This window comes from Pseudovirgaria hyperparasitica (genome assembly GCF_010093815.1).
Source record: "Pseudovirgaria hyperparasitica strain CBS 121739 unplaced genomic scaffold EJ05scaffold_5, whole genome shotgun sequence".
In the NCBI taxonomy this organism is placed as follows: domain Eukaryota; kingdom Fungi; phylum Ascomycota; class Dothideomycetes; order Acrospermales; family Acrospermaceae; genus Pseudovirgaria; species Pseudovirgaria hyperparasitica.
Window position 1 is genome coordinate 1,290,789 of NW_022985553.1, and position 17,336 is coordinate 1,308,124.

The 17,336-nt window shown below is 49.3% G+C and overlaps 6 protein-coding genes across 6 annotated transcripts; 4 read left to right on the forward strand and 2 right to left on the reverse strand.

Moving 5' to 3' along the window:
• Positions 1-42: 42 nt before the first annotated feature.
• On the forward strand, positions 43-2,331 carry EJ05DRAFT_509577 (trehalase precursor; the record flags this gene model as incomplete). The annotated part of the gene is made up of 2 exons (XM_033748105.1): positions 43-1,030; positions 1,107-2,331. The coding sequence occupies exons 1-2, from the start codon at positions 381-383 to the stop codon at positions 2,329-2,331; spliced, it is 1,875 nt and encodes a 624-aa protein (XP_033602344.1). The 5' UTR covers positions 43-380.
• Positions 2,332-2,852: 521 nt separating this feature from the next.
• On the reverse strand, positions 2,853-5,273 carry EJ05DRAFT_484788 (catalase-domain-containing protein; the record flags this gene model as incomplete). The annotated part of the gene is made up of 6 exons (XM_033745384.1): positions 2,853-3,724; positions 3,778-3,952; positions 4,000-4,164; positions 4,223-4,567; positions 4,618-4,688; positions 4,718-5,273. 6 exons carry the CDS (start codon positions 5,271-5,273, stop codon positions 2,853-2,855), a joined length of 2,184 nt encoding a protein of 727 aa, XP_033602345.1.
• Positions 5,274-5,493: 220 nt separating this feature from the next.
• On the reverse strand, positions 5,494-5,978 carry EJ05DRAFT_499087 (uncharacterized protein; the record flags this gene model as incomplete). The annotated part of the gene is made up of 2 exons (XM_033746775.1): positions 5,494-5,594; positions 5,642-5,978. 2 exons carry the CDS (start codon positions 5,976-5,978, stop codon positions 5,494-5,496), a joined length of 438 nt encoding a protein of 145 aa, XP_033602346.1.
• Positions 5,979-10,513: 4,535 nt separating this feature from the next.
• On the forward strand, positions 10,514-11,722 carry EJ05DRAFT_499088 (uncharacterized protein; the record flags this gene model as incomplete). The annotated part of the gene is made up of 1 exon (XM_033746776.1): positions 10,514-11,722. One exon carries the CDS (start codon positions 10,514-10,516, stop codon positions 11,720-11,722), a length of 1,209 nt encoding a protein of 402 aa, XP_033602347.1.
• Positions 11,723-13,547: 1,825 nt separating this feature from the next.
• On the forward strand, positions 13,548-14,270 carry EJ05DRAFT_484790 (uncharacterized protein; the record flags this gene model as incomplete). The annotated part of the gene is made up of 1 exon (XM_033745385.1): positions 13,548-14,270. The coding sequence occupies one exon, from the start codon at positions 13,548-13,550 to the stop codon at positions 14,268-14,270; it is 723 nt and encodes a 240-aa protein (XP_033602348.1).
• Positions 14,271-14,953: 683 nt separating this feature from the next.
• Positions 14,954-16,981, forward strand: EJ05DRAFT_526607 (alcohol oxidase; the record flags this gene model as incomplete). The annotated part of the gene is made up of 4 exons (XM_033748879.1): positions 14,954-15,234; positions 15,285-15,455; positions 15,510-16,038; positions 16,097-16,981. The coding sequence occupies 4 exons, from the start codon at positions 14,954-14,956 to the stop codon at positions 16,979-16,981; spliced, it is 1,866 nt and encodes a 621-aa protein (XP_033602349.1).
• Between the last annotated feature and the right edge of the window lie 355 nt (positions 16,982-17,336).

The following is a 17,336-nucleotide window of genomic DNA, read 5'->3' on the forward strand; positions in this document are numbered from 1 at the left end:
CTTCGTGTTGCGGCTCGTGGGCCCCGTGTGGAGGCGGCGTCGTGCATTTTCCACCTTCTGCGTCTGTCATACATGCTACGTACCCGTTGGCTGGATGCTTGTCATCGTCAGCCATGACGTTCAATTGGCAGACTGAATGTGTGCAAGGGCCGTCAGGTGAGCAGTCTCGGCCGCTGTCTGTCATCTTCGTTGTTATTAGAGCATGTACTAGGTCTGTACCAATACTACGAATAAGCCTCATCTCCTAGTATATCCGGACGACCCGCTCGTGGAGCCGACTCTATCACCAGCACATATATCGGTCTGCCCTCCTCCAGAGTGGCATAACATATACCAGCACAGGCTTGGGACCCGCCCTCCAACAAACACTGACGCGTGCCATGAGGTCTCTCCTCCTCGGCCTCATTGGTGCCGCGCTCCCCTCCGCGCAAGCCCTCTTCATCAACGGCTCTGTAACGGCTCCCTGCGACTCGCCAATATACTGCTACGGATCCCTGCTCCATGATGTCGAACTCGCCCGTCCCTTTGCTGACTCAAAAACTTTTGTCGATCTTCCCACAATTCGGCCGTTAGATGAGGTTCTGGCTGCATATCAGAACTTGTCCAAGCCATTGAAGAACGACACCGCCTTGCACGATTTCCTGAACACCTATTTTGGCCAGGCAGGGGGTGAGCTGTCGGAGGTTCCGGCGGGCGAGTTGCGTACGGATGCACAGTTTCTCGCACGAGTCCGAGATCCGGATGTGCGTGCTTTCATCGAGCAGGTCGTGGGTATATGGCCGTCGCTGACTCGGCGATACAATGCCTCCTCGTCGTCCATGTGTGACGGGTGTGTTGACTCGTTCATTCCAGTTGAGCGCCCGTTTGTCGTTGCCGGAGGACGCTTCCGCGAGCCGTACTACTGGGACTCGTTTTGGGTGATCGAGGGCTTGCTGAGGAGTGGAGGTAGTTTCGTGGGCATAGCGCGGAATATCATTGAGAACTTCCTCGATCTTGTTGAGCAGCTTGGGTTTGTGCCGAACGGCGCGCGGTGAGTTCTTCTTGTCCTGTGACTTTTTTGTTCCAGATACCGAGACGTGATAATATGGGGATGCTGATGTATCCAGTGTGTACTATCTCAATCGCAGCCAACCGCCGCTGCTCACACAGATGGTCAAGGTGTATGTCGAGCATACAAACGATACCGCCATCCTCGAACGCGCTCTGCCCCTACTGATCCGAGAATACGACTTTTTCACCACTAATCGCAGTGTCGACATTGACGCCTATGGCAAGACATACACCCTCAATCGCTACGCCGTGCAGAACAACCAACCGCGCCCGGAAAGCTACCGCGAGGACTACATCACCGCAACAAACACCTCCTACACCAACGACGAAGGCGCACAGTTTCCCGCCCTCCACAACCTTACCGACTCCGAGCGCGCCACCCTCTACAGCAACCTCGCCTCCGGCGCCGAGTCCGGCTGGGACTACAGCAGCCGCTGGCTCGCAAACCCCTCCGACGACATCACAAACACCTCCTTCCCACTCCGCAGCCTCAACACCATCTCCACAATCCCCGTCGACCTCAACAGCATTCTCTACGCCAACGAAGTCGCCATCGCCTCCTTCCTCACGACAACCGGCTCCCCAGCCGAAGCATCCAAATGGTCCGTCCGCGCCGCCGCCCGCAGCCAGGCCATGTACGACCTCATGTGGGACCCACGCTACATGTCCTACTTCGACTACAACCTCACCTCACACTCCCGCAACACATACACGCCCCTCACCCCCGCCGGCGCCACAGACAACAACACCACACCACCACCCCCCGACGTCCCCGCCGGCCACTCCCTCTCCTTCTCCCTCGCCCACTTCACCCCCTTCTGGACATCCGCCGCCCCCGCATCCATCCTCCAGAACCCAACTACAATGCGCCGCGTCTTCGCCCCTATCGCCGCCCGCCTCGCCGCCTTCCCCGGCTGTCTCGCCAGCACAAACACGCTTACAAGCCAGCAGTGGGACGCACCTAACGCTTGGCCCCCGCTGCAATATATCGTCATGCGCGGCATCCTGAACGTGCCCCCCACCAGCGGCACGGTGGGCGACGCAGGGGCGGATTGGACGTGGCTGCAGGACCTCGCGCGGCGTGTGGCGCAGCGGTATGTAGATGCGACGTTTTGTGGGTGGGAGGCGACGGGTGGGGGGAAGGTGGATGGGAGTGTGGAGGGCGGGCGGACGAGAGGGGTTATGTTTGAGAAGTATAGTGAGGAGCGGGTTGGGGTTGCTGGGGGTGGGGGCGAGTATGAGGTTGTGGAGGGGTTTGGGTGGACGAATGGGGTTTTGTGAGTCTTATTCTCTTTTTTTTTCTGTGTGCTGTGCTTGTGTGTGGATGAATGAATGAGCTGACTTTTTGGGTGTAGGATTTGGGTTGGGGATGTTTTTGGGGGGCAGGTGGAGAGGCCGGTCTGTCCGGGGGTGGAGGGGGCGACGAGGATGAGAGGCAGGAGTGCGGTGGAGTTGGAGAGCGGGGATGCGGTGAGGGTGAAGAGGTTTGGGAGGTAGGTATAAGAGTGTGTTGATTATGAAAAGGGGGGATGAGTGGACGTGTCGATATAAGGATTTTAGCTATTGAGCTCTCTGGAGATGACGCTGGTAATATACATAAGTCGTCAAGATAATAGAGATGTTATATCTCTACTCTTAAACCTTGTACCATGTCCAGAGTAGTAAGACGTCCATAGAGAGACACACACACACCATCCATACATCTAGACTCGAAACCCAGAATATATAATGCTCCCATTCTCACAGCCCTATAAATAACCATAATATACAAGCCCACCCATCCCATCCAATTCCATGCCCCCCTAAGCCTTCCCATCCACCGGAAACCTACCCAAAAACTTAAACGTCCGCAACGCATCCACCAGCTTCCCCACAAACCCCTCATCCGCACCCGAAGCCACAATAACCCCCTCCCCATCCGGAATCGCCACGCCTTTAAACACCCCCTTCAAATCCGCCACCGGCTTCCCCCACCGATATGCATCAAGCAGGATACTCAGCGGACGTCCGGATGGGAACTCGGGCGTGGAGGTGATGGGGCTGAAGAACGAGGGGTCAGCGGCAGCAATGACGGCGTCGAAGCCCGTGGCGTCGGCTTGTGCGTATGTCTGGGTGGTGCTGCTGCCGCCGTAGTGTTCGGCGACGACGACGAGGTCGACGTTGTGTGTTGCGAGTGCGGATTTGAGGCTTGTGTAGTCTGTAGTGTCGGCGGCGGTGGTCAGGAGGCCGACGCGCAGGCCATCGAGGCGGAGGAGCGGGGTGCCGAAGACGGCGACGCCGGCGGTTTTGTTGTCGTGGTAGTATGTTGCGTCTGGAGCTGGGGCGGTGAGGCCGAGGGCGGAGGCGACGCGGGAGGCGATATCGTGGGAGACGCGGTTGAGTTGGATGAGGACGTTGTTTTTGACAATGTCGCTCTTGAGGTTGCTTGTTTCGAAGCGGATTGCGTTGATGAGGAATTGCTGCTCGACTGGCGGGAGGGAGTTGTAGAAGAGGCGGGGCTGCGACCAGACGTCGTTGAAGGTGGAGGAGACGGCGCGGACGAGGTTGCCGGAGAATGTGCGGCCTGGGGCGGTGAAGAAGCCGCGGCCGGAGGTTTGGTTTGCTTGTTTGGGCGAGGCTCTGTTGAGGGTGTTGGGAGAGTAGGCGGCGGTGTTGAGGGGGATGAACATTTGGCCTGGGGGAGGTTAGTTTGGGGTTCATGATTGTACGGGTTGTGGGATGTGTTACCTGCGCCATCGCGGTTGTTGTTGTGCCAGGGTACGCGTGGCTGGTTGATGGGAAGTTGTTCGAAGTTTGGACCGCCGTTGCGGTTCAATTGCGTGTCGAGGTAGGAGTAGATGCGGCCTTGAAGCAAGGGGTCTTCGGAGAAGTCGATGCCGCGGACGATATGGCCAGGTTGGAACTGCAATTTGTAAGCGAGGCAAGCATTCACTACACAGGTAAGCTTACCATGACCTGCTCGGTCTCGGCAAAGTAGTTCCGTGGGTTGCGGTTCAATGTCAGCTTGCCGAGTTTGGTCAGGGGGACGAGCTCTTCGGGCACGATCTTGGTCGGATCCAAGACATCAAAGCCAAACCGCAGTTGGTCTTGCTCGTCCATAATTTGTACCGCAAGCTGTTATGTCAGCGTCAGCATTCAACTACCCACACTACCATTCTCTGGAATATCTCACCTCCCACTCCGGGAAGCGCTGCTTCTCGATAGACTCAAACAAGTCCTGTCTGTGGAAATCGGCATTCTTTCCAGCCAGGACTTGCGCTTCCTCCCACACGAGACCAGTCTTCCCGGTCAGAGACTTCCAGTGGAACTTGACCAGCTTGGACGCTCCATCGTCTGTCACAAAGCGGAACGTGTGCACACCAAATCCATCCATGTGTCTGTACGACCTGACAATCCCATTTGGAGCCATGGCCCAGAACAGCGTGTGCAGCGTCGAAGGCTGCTGACTGAAAAAGTCCCATGCCGTATCATGAGCAGTGGCCGCTTGTGGAATTTCGGAGTCGGGACTTGGTTTCACCTAACAGCCGTTAGTTCTTACTTTCTCGGCATGTCACGCCACAGTCATACCGCATGGATTAGATCGGGGAACAGAATCGCATCTTGAATGAAAAAGACCGGAATATTGTTGCCCACAATATCTTGGGAAGAGTCAGCCAATTGAACACACAGCCCGGATGATATGACAGACCAAAGTTGCCCTCGTCAGTGTAAAATCGAACCGCAAAACCATGCACATCACGCGCTGTGTCAGCAGATCCGCGGCTGCCGGCAACAGTGGAGAAGCGAATGAAGATGGGCGTCTGTTTGCCTTGCGATCCCAGGAATGAGGCAGCCGTAATGTTGGACCAGTCACCATACGATTCAAAGACACCGTGAGCACCAGCACCTCGTGCGTGGACAGCACGCTCGGGTACCCGTTCATGATCAAAGTGCTGGATCTTCTGGCGGAAGATAAAGTCCTCAAGCAAAGTTGGGCCGCGCTCCCCAGCAGACAGACTGTTTTGATCGGAGAAAGGCCCGCCTACGTCGCTCGTGAGGTAGGTATCGGTATCGTCGAGTTCGTATCGCGCGAGAAAATCATTTGTGTCCGTGGTAGCATCACGGCGATGGACGCCTGCATGTTGAGCTGGGGCATCGCGGGCCTCTTCTGCTCCCATGTATGGACATCCTGCCGCAGTAACAGATGCTGCAAAGGCTAGAAGGCCAATTGATCGGGTGAACATCTTTGTGTGGGGCTTGAAAGATGCACAAGAAGTAGCTGCGGCAGGTGGAAAGATGCACCGTGGTGCACTGCTCCTTTTATAGATTCAATGCCAACAACAGTGTGGTTGGATTGCGTGAGCCTTGCATCAGTACACAGCACGAGTGTAGATCCACCCCGGTGTCCAAAAGGTGCAGGTAAAGATATAGTCGATTGCGCGAATGGGAAGCCTTGCGCTCGGGTTAGCAAAGGATCGCAATGGAAAGGTGAACCCATAAAATAACAATACTGATTGGGAAGGTCATGGGCGGCATGACATCTGAAAATTCGATGTAGATTGGAGCTTCGACCATCAATGAACTTGATATGTGGAGGATTGTCATTGCTCACAGCAAGCTATGGCCATCCTGATGCCCGTTTCACGAAAATACGTGTCCGAAAGGTGATCCCATAGGTATGATACACTAGGCATCCCGGCCTTGTGGGTCATCGCCAGGCCCGCGCCGTACCCAACGGCAAGACCACCAAGACCGAGATAATTTGGTAATTTGTGGCGTGGTGCGTGCAGGAGTTGACCAACCACCAAGCTTGGTTCGAAAACGTATGTAGGGGCATTGAACTCGGCGGCATGCCGAGTTCCGGATCGTGTTTTCTTATGTACAAAGTCACATATCCGGAGATCGTTCCGGGTCTTCTGTAGCCGGTGCGGTGCCCACGTTCCTGCCATCGTGTGCAGCGACGGAGGTCATGATCTCCGGAATTTCTGGTAGGCTGGTACTGGCAGAGTGCACATTCACATTGAGAGTTGGTATGATCCATCTATATCCCGACAAGATTCTCGCAAGGGTGTACCGCATAACGACACTCAATGTGATACGTGCGGGAACCCACAGTGGGGGATGCACAAGGCCACCGATGCTCCAATGGTTTGTGCGCAATTGCTGATCGAAGAGCCGCAATAGGCCCGTTCCTGTGCGATGCCTTATCAATCATCACACCGGGGCGTTTTCCGTGTACCGTGCCACATTGCCGCGGCTTGCAAAAGGCAAGGCCAAGACGGCTGTGTTTATGAAAGGAGGAACATGACCCTGTAAGCGCGCTTGGGAGCAAAGACACGAATGAGAGGTCATAGGTCAGCCAGTGGAAGCGATTGTCGTCGACATTATAGATTCCATACAAATGTCATGGACTAGTGTGGTCTCCGGTCCGGGGATTGTGACGACTGTGGGAACTTTGATTTCGAATCATGGAGGTCGAGGCCAGGACAGTAATACAGTAATCCTTACATTCGAGACCCTGCCAAGAGCCAGTCTTTTGCAAATGCGGCGTCGTCAATCCTGCTGTGACGCCTCCCGAGAATGCGGTTATTAATACCCATCATACGACACCGTTTCCGTGCATGTCGTCTAGTCCAAAAATCAGGACAGACCTGAGATTGCATTACATTGAGAGAGGTTAGCTAGGTATTAAACATCGCACTGCTTAAGCCCAATCGGGAAGTATAGCCGAAGTTTTCGGATTTAATGCAAAACCTACCTTTCTTACCAAGTTCTTTCATCATGAATATCATCAGAGAAATGGTAATTGAGCAATCCGATCTCTCTTTCTAGGTGAATTAGTCTAAACTCTTTAAGATAACCCAGTCTCAAAGAACATCTAGTACTTGGTTGTATGTTCTAATCGTACGAATGCATGATACTAGTAACCTATATAACTATTACTACGTAGAGGGCCGTTTATAATTAGCTTCGAAGATAGAATGAGTAAGCCCAATGTACTACAACGGTCCAATCAAGGTTATAGTAAAGAGAATGACTTTCGCACACTTAGCTCGAACATTTACCCGAGTTTACTTACTGGTCTTTCATTCTATTATCTTCTACATATACCCTAGACGTCCTGCTTGATCAGGAAATCGTTGTGCAGCCTTGAGCCAGGGACCGATGCGGTCCTTAGTCGGTCCTGAATCATTGACCCCATGAAAAACAATGCCAAGGGCCTGTCGTTGCCAAGGCAAATAATTATACTCCGCTCCTCGTCGGTGACACGTGTGTAACCAGTGCCGCCGTAGCTGTGTTGCCTTACTCCTGGTCGAATCGTGTCGTTGGTGACAGGAAGATCCATGGTGGGTAAGTGCCCAAGAGCATGCCACGGGCGTCTAACAGTATCACAGCCAATGCGAGGCTGTCGGTTGGTCTTGGCATGGTTGGAGATGCGCGGTCGTCGGTGATGAAGCTGTCGCAACCATGATGTTGGAACCAATTCTATATTGAGCGAGTCAAGAGATTACAACAATCATTGAGGCTCAGAGGCCATTTCAACGGGATTGAAAGAGCAATCCGGGAACAGATAGATACACAGCACGTGATTCGTTTCATTCTGTGCGGGCAATACTCATCAAGGACGACACAATATCCACAGATGCGACCAGACAACATCCTCTAGATGTATGTTTCTGAGCTATAAGCTTCTACGGCACAGGTATGGTTTACATCCATCTAAATGCACACCCTGTTCATTCTGCATCACGTGTGCTCGCGATTGTGACGCGTTGCCAAGCGCGTATCAAGTCGGCCTCCTTTCACCACCCCTCAATGAGCACTTTTGTCTCATATTGCTGTGTCTTCTTGTGAGCGGAAGGTTGTCTTCCGCGCATGCGTATTGTCTGGCGAGCATACTGTAGGATCTGGCCATAAAGGTCAATGACGCCACGCGGCCGCCATCGTACCACAAAAGCACAGCCTCAAGAGCCTGTATTCAGTTCCCCGATAGCTTTTCACCAGTAGAGTCCTCTTTTTCGATAGTCAGCTCGTGCTAAACATTACCGTATAGATCTTTTAGTCTTACATTCTTCTCTTTCATCTTAGTAGTCTTCAAGTATAGTTGCGGGTATCATCTCAGGGGGTGTGATCCAATCTTGCCTGGCCAAGAGCTATGCTAGCGATCCTCCGGAAGAGCTTAGGCGTTTCCCTATCTAACACCGATCTTATTCTCATCTCTTTCTATTTTTCGTTCATCATGCGCAGTGGATATGTGATCTCTAGTAGAAATGACAATTCTTGCATGAGCGGGGACGCAGTGGGAATTGCCTTTTTCCCAGGGGAACGTCGTACGCTACGGCCATGGCACATCTCCCTCTCTTTGGATCTCTCTGTAAGCGCAGTGTGTAGACTGGCGCGTGTGTTGCGCGATCTAAGGATGATATGCTGATCGGTATTCGATAGTCTGGTGGACGTAAGGATTGATAGGAAGAACTGACTTGTAGTCTTGATATCGTTTGGAGACATTGTGTGGTAGAGTCACAGTATTGGTTCAAGAGGTGGCGAGGCATATTAGGTTCGGTAGGGTAGCATCTTTAAGTGAGGTCGCACTAGGAGACTCGGCATGGAGGATGGCCTGGATTTGTATCTGCTGACAATGTTAGTATCGTTCTCTGATGTGTTTTGGAATTTGGTTGTTCTGCGATGACGCGCGATGGAGTGGTGTAGCAGTGATAGTGCTCCTTTCCCATTTCATGCTTGCTCCTACGCAGAGTAATGGTCTCGTCCACGGTGTCGATTCGTCATTGTATGTCTCATCCTGCGTACATGGGACGTCTGTCGGTCACGAGAGGGCAATCGACGCTGGTGTGAGTTGTAAGTCAATCAACGCTAGCTTGATCAGGTCAGCTTGTTTATACACTGGGCGAAGCAAACGATCTCAAGCTAACATCTATCGCCTATTTACACATCCCCGAGATTGTCCTATTGCAGCTATATCTGTAGCAATCAGCCTGCCCTCGAATCGAAAGAAGTATCCCTTACTCCTACCTCCTCGACCGAATCCTTAGTCGTATACCAACCAACACCGATGCCACTGGGCCCTCGGAAGAACTTGAGGATATCAATACGTACCGCATATTTGCATCCAAGCTATGTTAAACAAGCTTTCCAGCTCCTCATTACTTTCATGTCTAGGTAATAACACTGTCTTGATAGGCTTGCCTGGATCGGACGGATACTCTATGTGAGAACTATTAGTCTCAACGCTGTTGCCATGCTGTGTGAAGTTACTAGCTTTCCGATATCAATTTGATACAAAGAGGGCAGAGATCCCTCCCTACAATGACTTGCAACTCTACTTATCCTGGCGAGCCATGGTAAGCATCCTCTAAAAAACTGCTATACACTCGTCCATTGTCACGGCTGTGCGCTCGTTTTATGGTATATCATGAAGGCAATTCAGTTCCCTTTCTGGCGCTTATTCACGAGTCTTGGAGACATGGCACCCTGTATGGACCGCGACATGATATAGAGCTCTAACTTGTACCTTTATCAAAAGCTCTGTTTGGAGGATTGGACGCCAACTATAATTCATACTGGGGAGCCTTAGATGACATTCAGATCATTAAACGGCTACTTAATCATAGCACAGAAGCATTGAATCTACCATAGAAGACACTCCATGATTCTCTACATGTGGTTATGTGAGACAGGATCTATGATCTTCCCCAATATTATAACTATACCGTTCTTCGTATACTAATGGTATAGTTGATCTTGGAAGTGGTGAGAACGCCATGCTTCACATGTCTTGTACTTTAATTACTAGAATACAAAGCTCCACCAAGCCTTGGAATCTTCAACGGTAGGAATGCTATACCCTCCTATCGTCGTCTTGCAATGTGTCCCGCGGCGGACCCATGGTTTCTCTGATCATAATCTGCATTCTCACACCTGTTCCCTCCGCTACCACATTTGATATAGATTTATGCCTTGACTGCGTGTATAACTCTTCACCACTGGTATTGGGACCTCTCAACTTAAGAACAGGGTTTGGAAATTACCTTATTTTCCGCCAATGAGTATCCCAAATTGGAAGAGCTTAAGTACAGTAAGAAGACCTACAGCCTAAACAATGTCAATCTCGCTAAGCTCTCGTAAACAGACCAGGCCACACACCGTTGCCGCGTGCCTAAGGCCATATTACACATTTGATGCCCCACAGTACTAGAAGCTACGGTGAAACTCAGTTGCTTATGTGTTTCTCTCCCGGACCCTGCTCCAACTTTTGCTCCAAATATTCAAGTTCCATCTGTCCTCTACCATAAATCCCCAATTTCTTTCTTTGACACCCTTGATCTTTGCAATCATCGATCACATCAATCTCTCCCTCGTAGAGCCCCTGAATTTGTCTTGCATCGCCTTTAATACCTCAACAAGTGTGATAGCAACAATTCACTGAGCTACATTTCTTCGAATAAGTCACAAGCAACAGATCAGCATGCAAGCATCTCCCAAGGCCCCGGTGCCTAACGAGCCAAAGAAGATCACAGAGCCTATGTCGGCCAAGAGATCCGCCTCGAGCAACGATCTAAGAGGAGAGCAGCAAGCAGTCCGCTTTAAATTTGATGAAGATGAGCAGGCTGTTGGTGAGAAGCTGTCATGCCAGTCCGCCATCAACCAGAGACACGACAAACAGGAGCCCATCGATACGGAGATTCTCATCACAATGCCAGCCAACACTGAATCCATCATACCTACTCCAACGAACCTTAGCACGAATCTTATTAACACGAACCCAAATGTCAAGAAAGACACGACTATCTTAGCCTTGGACCTCGCTAGGATGAAGAATACGTCTCAAGAGTTCGGTAGCTACATCACCAGAACAACTTCCAATCAATATATCAATGTCCCTGGTGTCGGCAGGGCAGTGAAAAAAGGATCCTCATTCTTCGAAACATCCTCTACACAGCCTCCAAGAAAAATGGTCTGCTTCTTAGAAATTCCAGCCGAGATACGCGTTTCTGTGTACGAGTTTGTTCTCGGACCGCTCCACGAGGGATTCCACATCCCCTCTCGATTTATTGACACGTTCAATTCACGAAAGCCACGATGTAGAGACTTCAACATCCTCCGAGTTTGTCGCCAAATCTACAAGGAAGCTATCCATATTTTCTGGAAGAACACAGTGTGTCTTAGCGGCCACTTGAATCAGACAGATCTCACAACCCGATTTACAAGGCCTGCACTTGCTTGTATAACCTACATTAGGGTCCATGTAGACATCGACATCGTTCTAGAACACGGTCTAAGAAGGAACGGTGCCCCTTTCTTGGATCTAGGTCTTCTACCTACCCTCAAGCAAATAGCGGTGGTTGTCTACAAGTGGAGCTTCCAAATGCCTTGGTTGGCGTTAGAGGCATCGGAAGAAGCAGTAAAGCTCAAATGGCTGATGCTGGATCTATTACGCACAGTCCCTTCATCTGTGAATCTTGCCTTTGAGGCACCGGGAGTGAACGGACTTGTTCGAAATCCTGTCATGATCGACACAGAGGGAGCTCCGCATCATTTCTACGACCCAGCATACCTTGAGGAACTCTGTGATTTCTACAGAGCCGTAAAGTCAGGTTTAATGGACAATGAAAGGGCAATGCCGGAGGTGAGGGTACTACCCCGTATCAATAGGGTACGGATTACATTACTCTAAGCACTCTATGTAATTGAACTTGACCACGTAGAAGTGGTTAGGAATCAGGGTCCCACGTTTGCAATCTAAATAAGTGTAGCTAGATTAGAATACACGTATTAACTATAAGATAATCTAAAGCTACTAGTGAATACATGCAAGGAGAAAGCTAGCCAAGTATCGTTTTCTATGAATATACTATTAGAAAGAGGTCTCAAAGAGTAGTCTTAATTAACCACTATATAATTTACTAATATAAGGCGTCTATCACTCTAATAGCTTAGACAAGATATAACCATTAGGTTTAGAATATCTAGCTAAGGATCTTATAGATAGCTTAACATTTAAATAATTTCTCTTAGTATATAAGTATAAATACACGGTGCCTAGGTAAGATAAAGTAAGGACACTTATTATATCTACTAAAATATCTTATAAGTAGTCTAAAATATAAATGATTTCTTTTTACTTAGAAGTAGAACTAAGGGTACCTAGATAAAGGTAAGATACCTTAGTAAATAAAGTCAATCTAAAACTCTCATAGGTAGTCTAACAATTTAAGGTTTTCTCTTAGCTTAAAGGCATGATTAAAAGATACTTAAATAATATAAAGCGATTTAATTCATGATACCTAGTTAAGAAGCATGTAGCTAGCTTAACTATATAATGTTTTCTCTTGACTTAGAAATACATTTTTAAAGCTACCTACTAACGGTAACATAGTTGGAATATAGCTACCTACTTAGATTTATTATTACTATCCTAACTTAATAAGATTTCTTTTAGCTTAAGGAGCGTAATTAAAAGTATCTGGGTAATGAAAAAATAGTTAGATCTATGACACTAAGTTTAGAATCTTATAGCTATTCTAACTTTATAAGATTCTTCTTTAACCTAAACTATATAATTAAAGTTACTTTAGTAAATTAGAACCTTTAAATCTATAATACATATCTAGGGATCTTATAGTCTACTTAATTATTTAAAGTTCTTATTTAGTTTATAAACGTAACTAATAGTATCTAGATAAGGTAAAATAGCTAGATTTATAGTACGAATCCGAGTATCTCGTAGTCTAGATAAGGTATAGTCGTTAGCTTCATAACATACAGCTAAGGATCTTATAGCTAGGTTAATTATCTATTGTTTTCCTTTAGTTCAAAAGCGTAAATAATGGTACATAGACGAGGTAACATGGTTATATTTATAACACATATTCAAGTTTCTTGTAGCCTGGGCAAGGTAAAATGTTTAGCTTTGGAGTATCTAGTTCAAGATCTTGTAGCCAGCTTAAGTATCCAAAGTTTTTTTCTTACTTTAGGAGCATACTTGATAGTGCCTATATAAGGTAAAATCGTTCGCTTTATGACACCTGCTCATGTATCTCATAGTCAAGACAAGGACAAATGATAAGGTCAATAGCATGTACTCAAAAGATCTTGTAGCCAGCTCAACAATTCGATGTTTTCTCTCCTCTTAAGAGCGTAATTGAGGCTGTCTATGACAGGAATACGAAGCCATGAGAAGGTTCTAGAGTAGACCGCCAGCGTAAAAAGATAGCATTGTATCGCTTGATAGATCCAATCAGGCTCTGCTGATTTATACACTTTGATGGCCTTAGGCAGGATGCTACCGTGCCTCCGCACACGCAATTTAGCGGGGTGAAATTGAGCTCCTGATTTTCTCTTCCCTGGATCTTTCCCTAAACTACCTTTCATTCTTTGAGGCACTCCTATTCTCATCATTAGGGAGCTATCCATCTTTTTATAAACAAGCCTTGATCTTCTATCTACGTGTATAGCGACAGGTTCAACGCTCTCGACACGAGTCACTCTACCTCTAAAACATGAAGCGTTTCCAGCACTATCCAAGAGCCCTGCCGCCCAAGAGACCACGATTGAACGGGTGTCTACATCCCTTCAAGGGGAGCATCCAAGATTGCGTCGAGCCCGCCCTGGAAGACTCGCCAAAGGACATTTTCAGATTCATGGATCTCCCCGCTGAGCTCCGAATCCGGGTATATGAAGAGCTTTTTGGACCGTTTCCCGAGCCTATCTTCGTCATAAAGTGGGGGAGGTCGCCGCACAATGTACGAAAATACGTCAATGGAGTGTGTCTCCTGGCGACTTGTCGTATGATCAATACGGAAGCAACACCAATACTATACAAGAATACAATAGGGGTAGACGCCTATGTTTTCGACATACAACACCTTTCGGGCTTCAAGTCTCGATCCCTTAACTACATCACGTCTCTAAAAGTCTATGGAGATTTATTCTGTTTCAAGAGAACAGTGGTACCGCTCTTTCCCTTCCAGGAACTCGGGTCTCTTAAGAAAGTCGTTGTAGCTGTTGCTCCTCATAAATTATATAATGATTCCGGACCTCAGATACAAGAGATGATGGTCAGAGCAGTCAGAAGACTGTTGCAGTCTCTGCCACGAAATATCGACCTCAGTTTCGAACTCGTAGAAAATGTACAAAGCAGCCAGGTGGCAGAATGCGTCCTTGACCTTGCCCCGTGGAATGAGGAAATCAAACTCGTCAAAGCAGAGCTCGAAGGGAGTTGAACAGAAGGGCGAGAGAAGAGAGTTATGGTACTAAGGTGCCTTATCAACGCCAAGTTAGGATCCCGTCAAGAACATCGTTAGGAGGCATGAGAAGCGGTCTGATGACATCATGACAGGCTGCTAGAACTGATTTCACCCCGATTGAAGGCATTGTACATTATAGATATCGTCCATACATGAATCGTACCAAGGACCCTCACTTTTCGAATGAGTCTCGCAAAAGTGCTTGTTGTGCAAGGCGATACGCATAACGAAGTTGTCTCATCCATGAAGCTACGCTAAAGAAGCCTGATATGTGCACCAATCACAGGCATCGTCCACCATCACCCGATTTAGACACTCCAGATGCACGACCGGCACGCAGCAATGCCTAATTAGTCCCCACCGCTAGATCAACCTTCATACGTATTTGTGGGATTCCAGCTTTGTTCATTGAGCGCCGCGCTGATCTTTGTGCCCCTAGATCTAAAATGCATCTATAGGTTAGCCTAATATCGTATAGTAGGTACATACTACGGCTACTAAGCCGCGAGCGGATCATATCGATGCTGTACCAAGAATCTGACTAGTTGTTGCCATACGCTATGATCTCATAGTGTAACAATGGACCAAATGATAAATGGTACGCATGCCTCCGATGCTTTGTCACGTTTGCAGCATCCATTACTGACCTAAACCGCATCATGCATGCATCCAAATCACTCACTGGATTGATTGCAGCCCTCGGCATAGCAAATATTTGCTGCGCGAGCCTGCTCAACCAATATCTCGCACCTGGAAAGCTTTCTGGAAACTCTTTCGGACTTCCGGGCGCGAACGCGACGTATGATTATGTTGTTGTCGGAGCAGGACTTGCGGGCTCGATTGTTGCAGCACGACTGGCAGAAAACCTCCCCGACGCGACGGTCGCAGTGGTGGAGGCTGGTTCGTTCTACGAGATCTCGAACGGCAACTACAGTCAAATGTGAACGGGATTCATGAACCTTCTTGGATCGCGCGCTTACTCGCTTGCAGACCGCACTACTCGCCGAGATTTGCTGGATCGGATCCAGATGATTGGCATCCTTTGATTGACTGGGGTCTGGTGACAGAACCAGTCAATGCAGGTGCGGGACGACGTTTCCTCTATGCGCAAGGCAAGACGTTGGGAGGTAGTTCCGCGAGAAACCAGCAGATCTATCATCGGTGCGTTATTCACGACCATGGCCGCATCCGCGCATCGAACTGATCACTAAGCAGGGGAACAAAGGGCTGGCACCAGTCTATCGTGGACGCCACCGGCGACGACGCTTGGAACTGGGAGAACATGTTTCCGTTCATGAAGACGTCGTTCTCCTTTACGCCTCCTGATGTACGCTTCCGCGCCGCCAACGCAACTGCGAATTTCAGTCTCGAGGCCTACGATATTCCAGGCGGACCTGCGCAACTCAGCTTTCCGAAACATGCTCAGCCGATCAGTTCGTATGGACCAGACGCGTATGCGGCTGCGGGCTTTAATGCTACTCCAGACTTTCTACAGGGAAATTTGCTAGGATATGGCTACTGGTCGTTCACGTTGAACCCGGAGGACAGTACGCGCAGCTCAACGGAGACATCTTTCCTGAGCCCGGCTCTGGAAAAGACAAGCTTGAAAGTGTATCAGAGTTGCATGGCGCGAAACATATTGTTTGACGAGAACAAGAAAGCGACTGGTGTGAACGTCACCGTGCAGGGCATAAAGTCATTCATGCTGAGTGCGAGGAAAGAAGTCATTGTTTCCACTGGCGCCGTACGTCTCCTTTTTTGTATGTTTTTCTCTTACCGGATGGATACACTGACATTCGCAGATGCACTCTCCGCAACTTTTGATGGTCTCAGGAGTCGGTCCCGAGTCCACCCTCAACCAATTCTCCATCCCAATCGTCGCAGCACTCCCACACGTCGGGCAAAACCTGCACGACACCCCAAACCTAGGCGGCATCACCCATAGTATGAATGTTGACTCTGCATCAACATTCGAATCCAACCCCGCCACCTTCGCCGCCGCCTCCGAGCAATTCTTCACAAACGGCTCCGGGCCTCTATCATCCCCATCCGGCGACTTTGCAGGCTGGGAAGTCCTCCCCAAATCCTCACGCACAGGACTGTCAAATTCGACACTGCAATGGCTAGACAGCATACCCTCCGATTGGCCCACTGCCGAGTACGTCCTTGGAGCGGGTAGCTCAAGTCTCCTCCAAGCCGGAAACACAAACACGCGTCTCGGAAACGTCGGTGTCCTTCTTACGGCCTCAAAAGCCCGCGGCAGCGTCACCCTTGCATCTGCATCCAACGCTGACCAGCCCATCATCAACATCCCCTGGCTTGCATCACCCGAAGACCGCGAGGTTGCCATCGCGGCATTCAAACGTGCGCGCACAATTGCAAGCCATGTAGCCGCGTTCGGTGACGAGGTACGGCCAGGTGCAAACGTTACGTCCGATGCGCAGATTCTAGATTACATCATGACGAAGGGGCTCAGTGCGATCCATCATGCGGCGTCAACGTGTCGGATGGGGAAGAGCGCGGAGGACGGGGTCGTGGACAGTCAGGGAAGGGTGTTTGGGGTGCAGGGGCTGCGAGTCGTGGATGCGAGTGTCTTGCCTTATAGTGCGCCAGGGCATACGCAGGGGGTCACGTATGCGGTGGCAGAGAAGCTTGTTGCGGACATTATACGGGATGGAATGGAGTAGGTGTCGCAGATGATTAGCTGGACTGCTGTCTCTTCGCTGTGTCGTGGAAATTTGCAATGTTACTACGCCAAATTTTTGCATATGAAGATTGCGATCATAGTATAATCCCTATTTAGAAACCTGGGATTAGGATCGATGCTATTGTACTTTCTTGACTAGATAATATACTACACTGATAACCTCTCAACGTAACCGGAATATCTCTAATATCACGTTTGAAATCCTCGAGTAGCGATGGAGCCTTCGCATCGAATGAAAACATGATTATGAATCACAAAAATCTTTTAGATAATGTATATACCATCGGGATCGCTTTTACGAAAGAGCTTAGGTTTTCCACTGCTGTGCATATGCA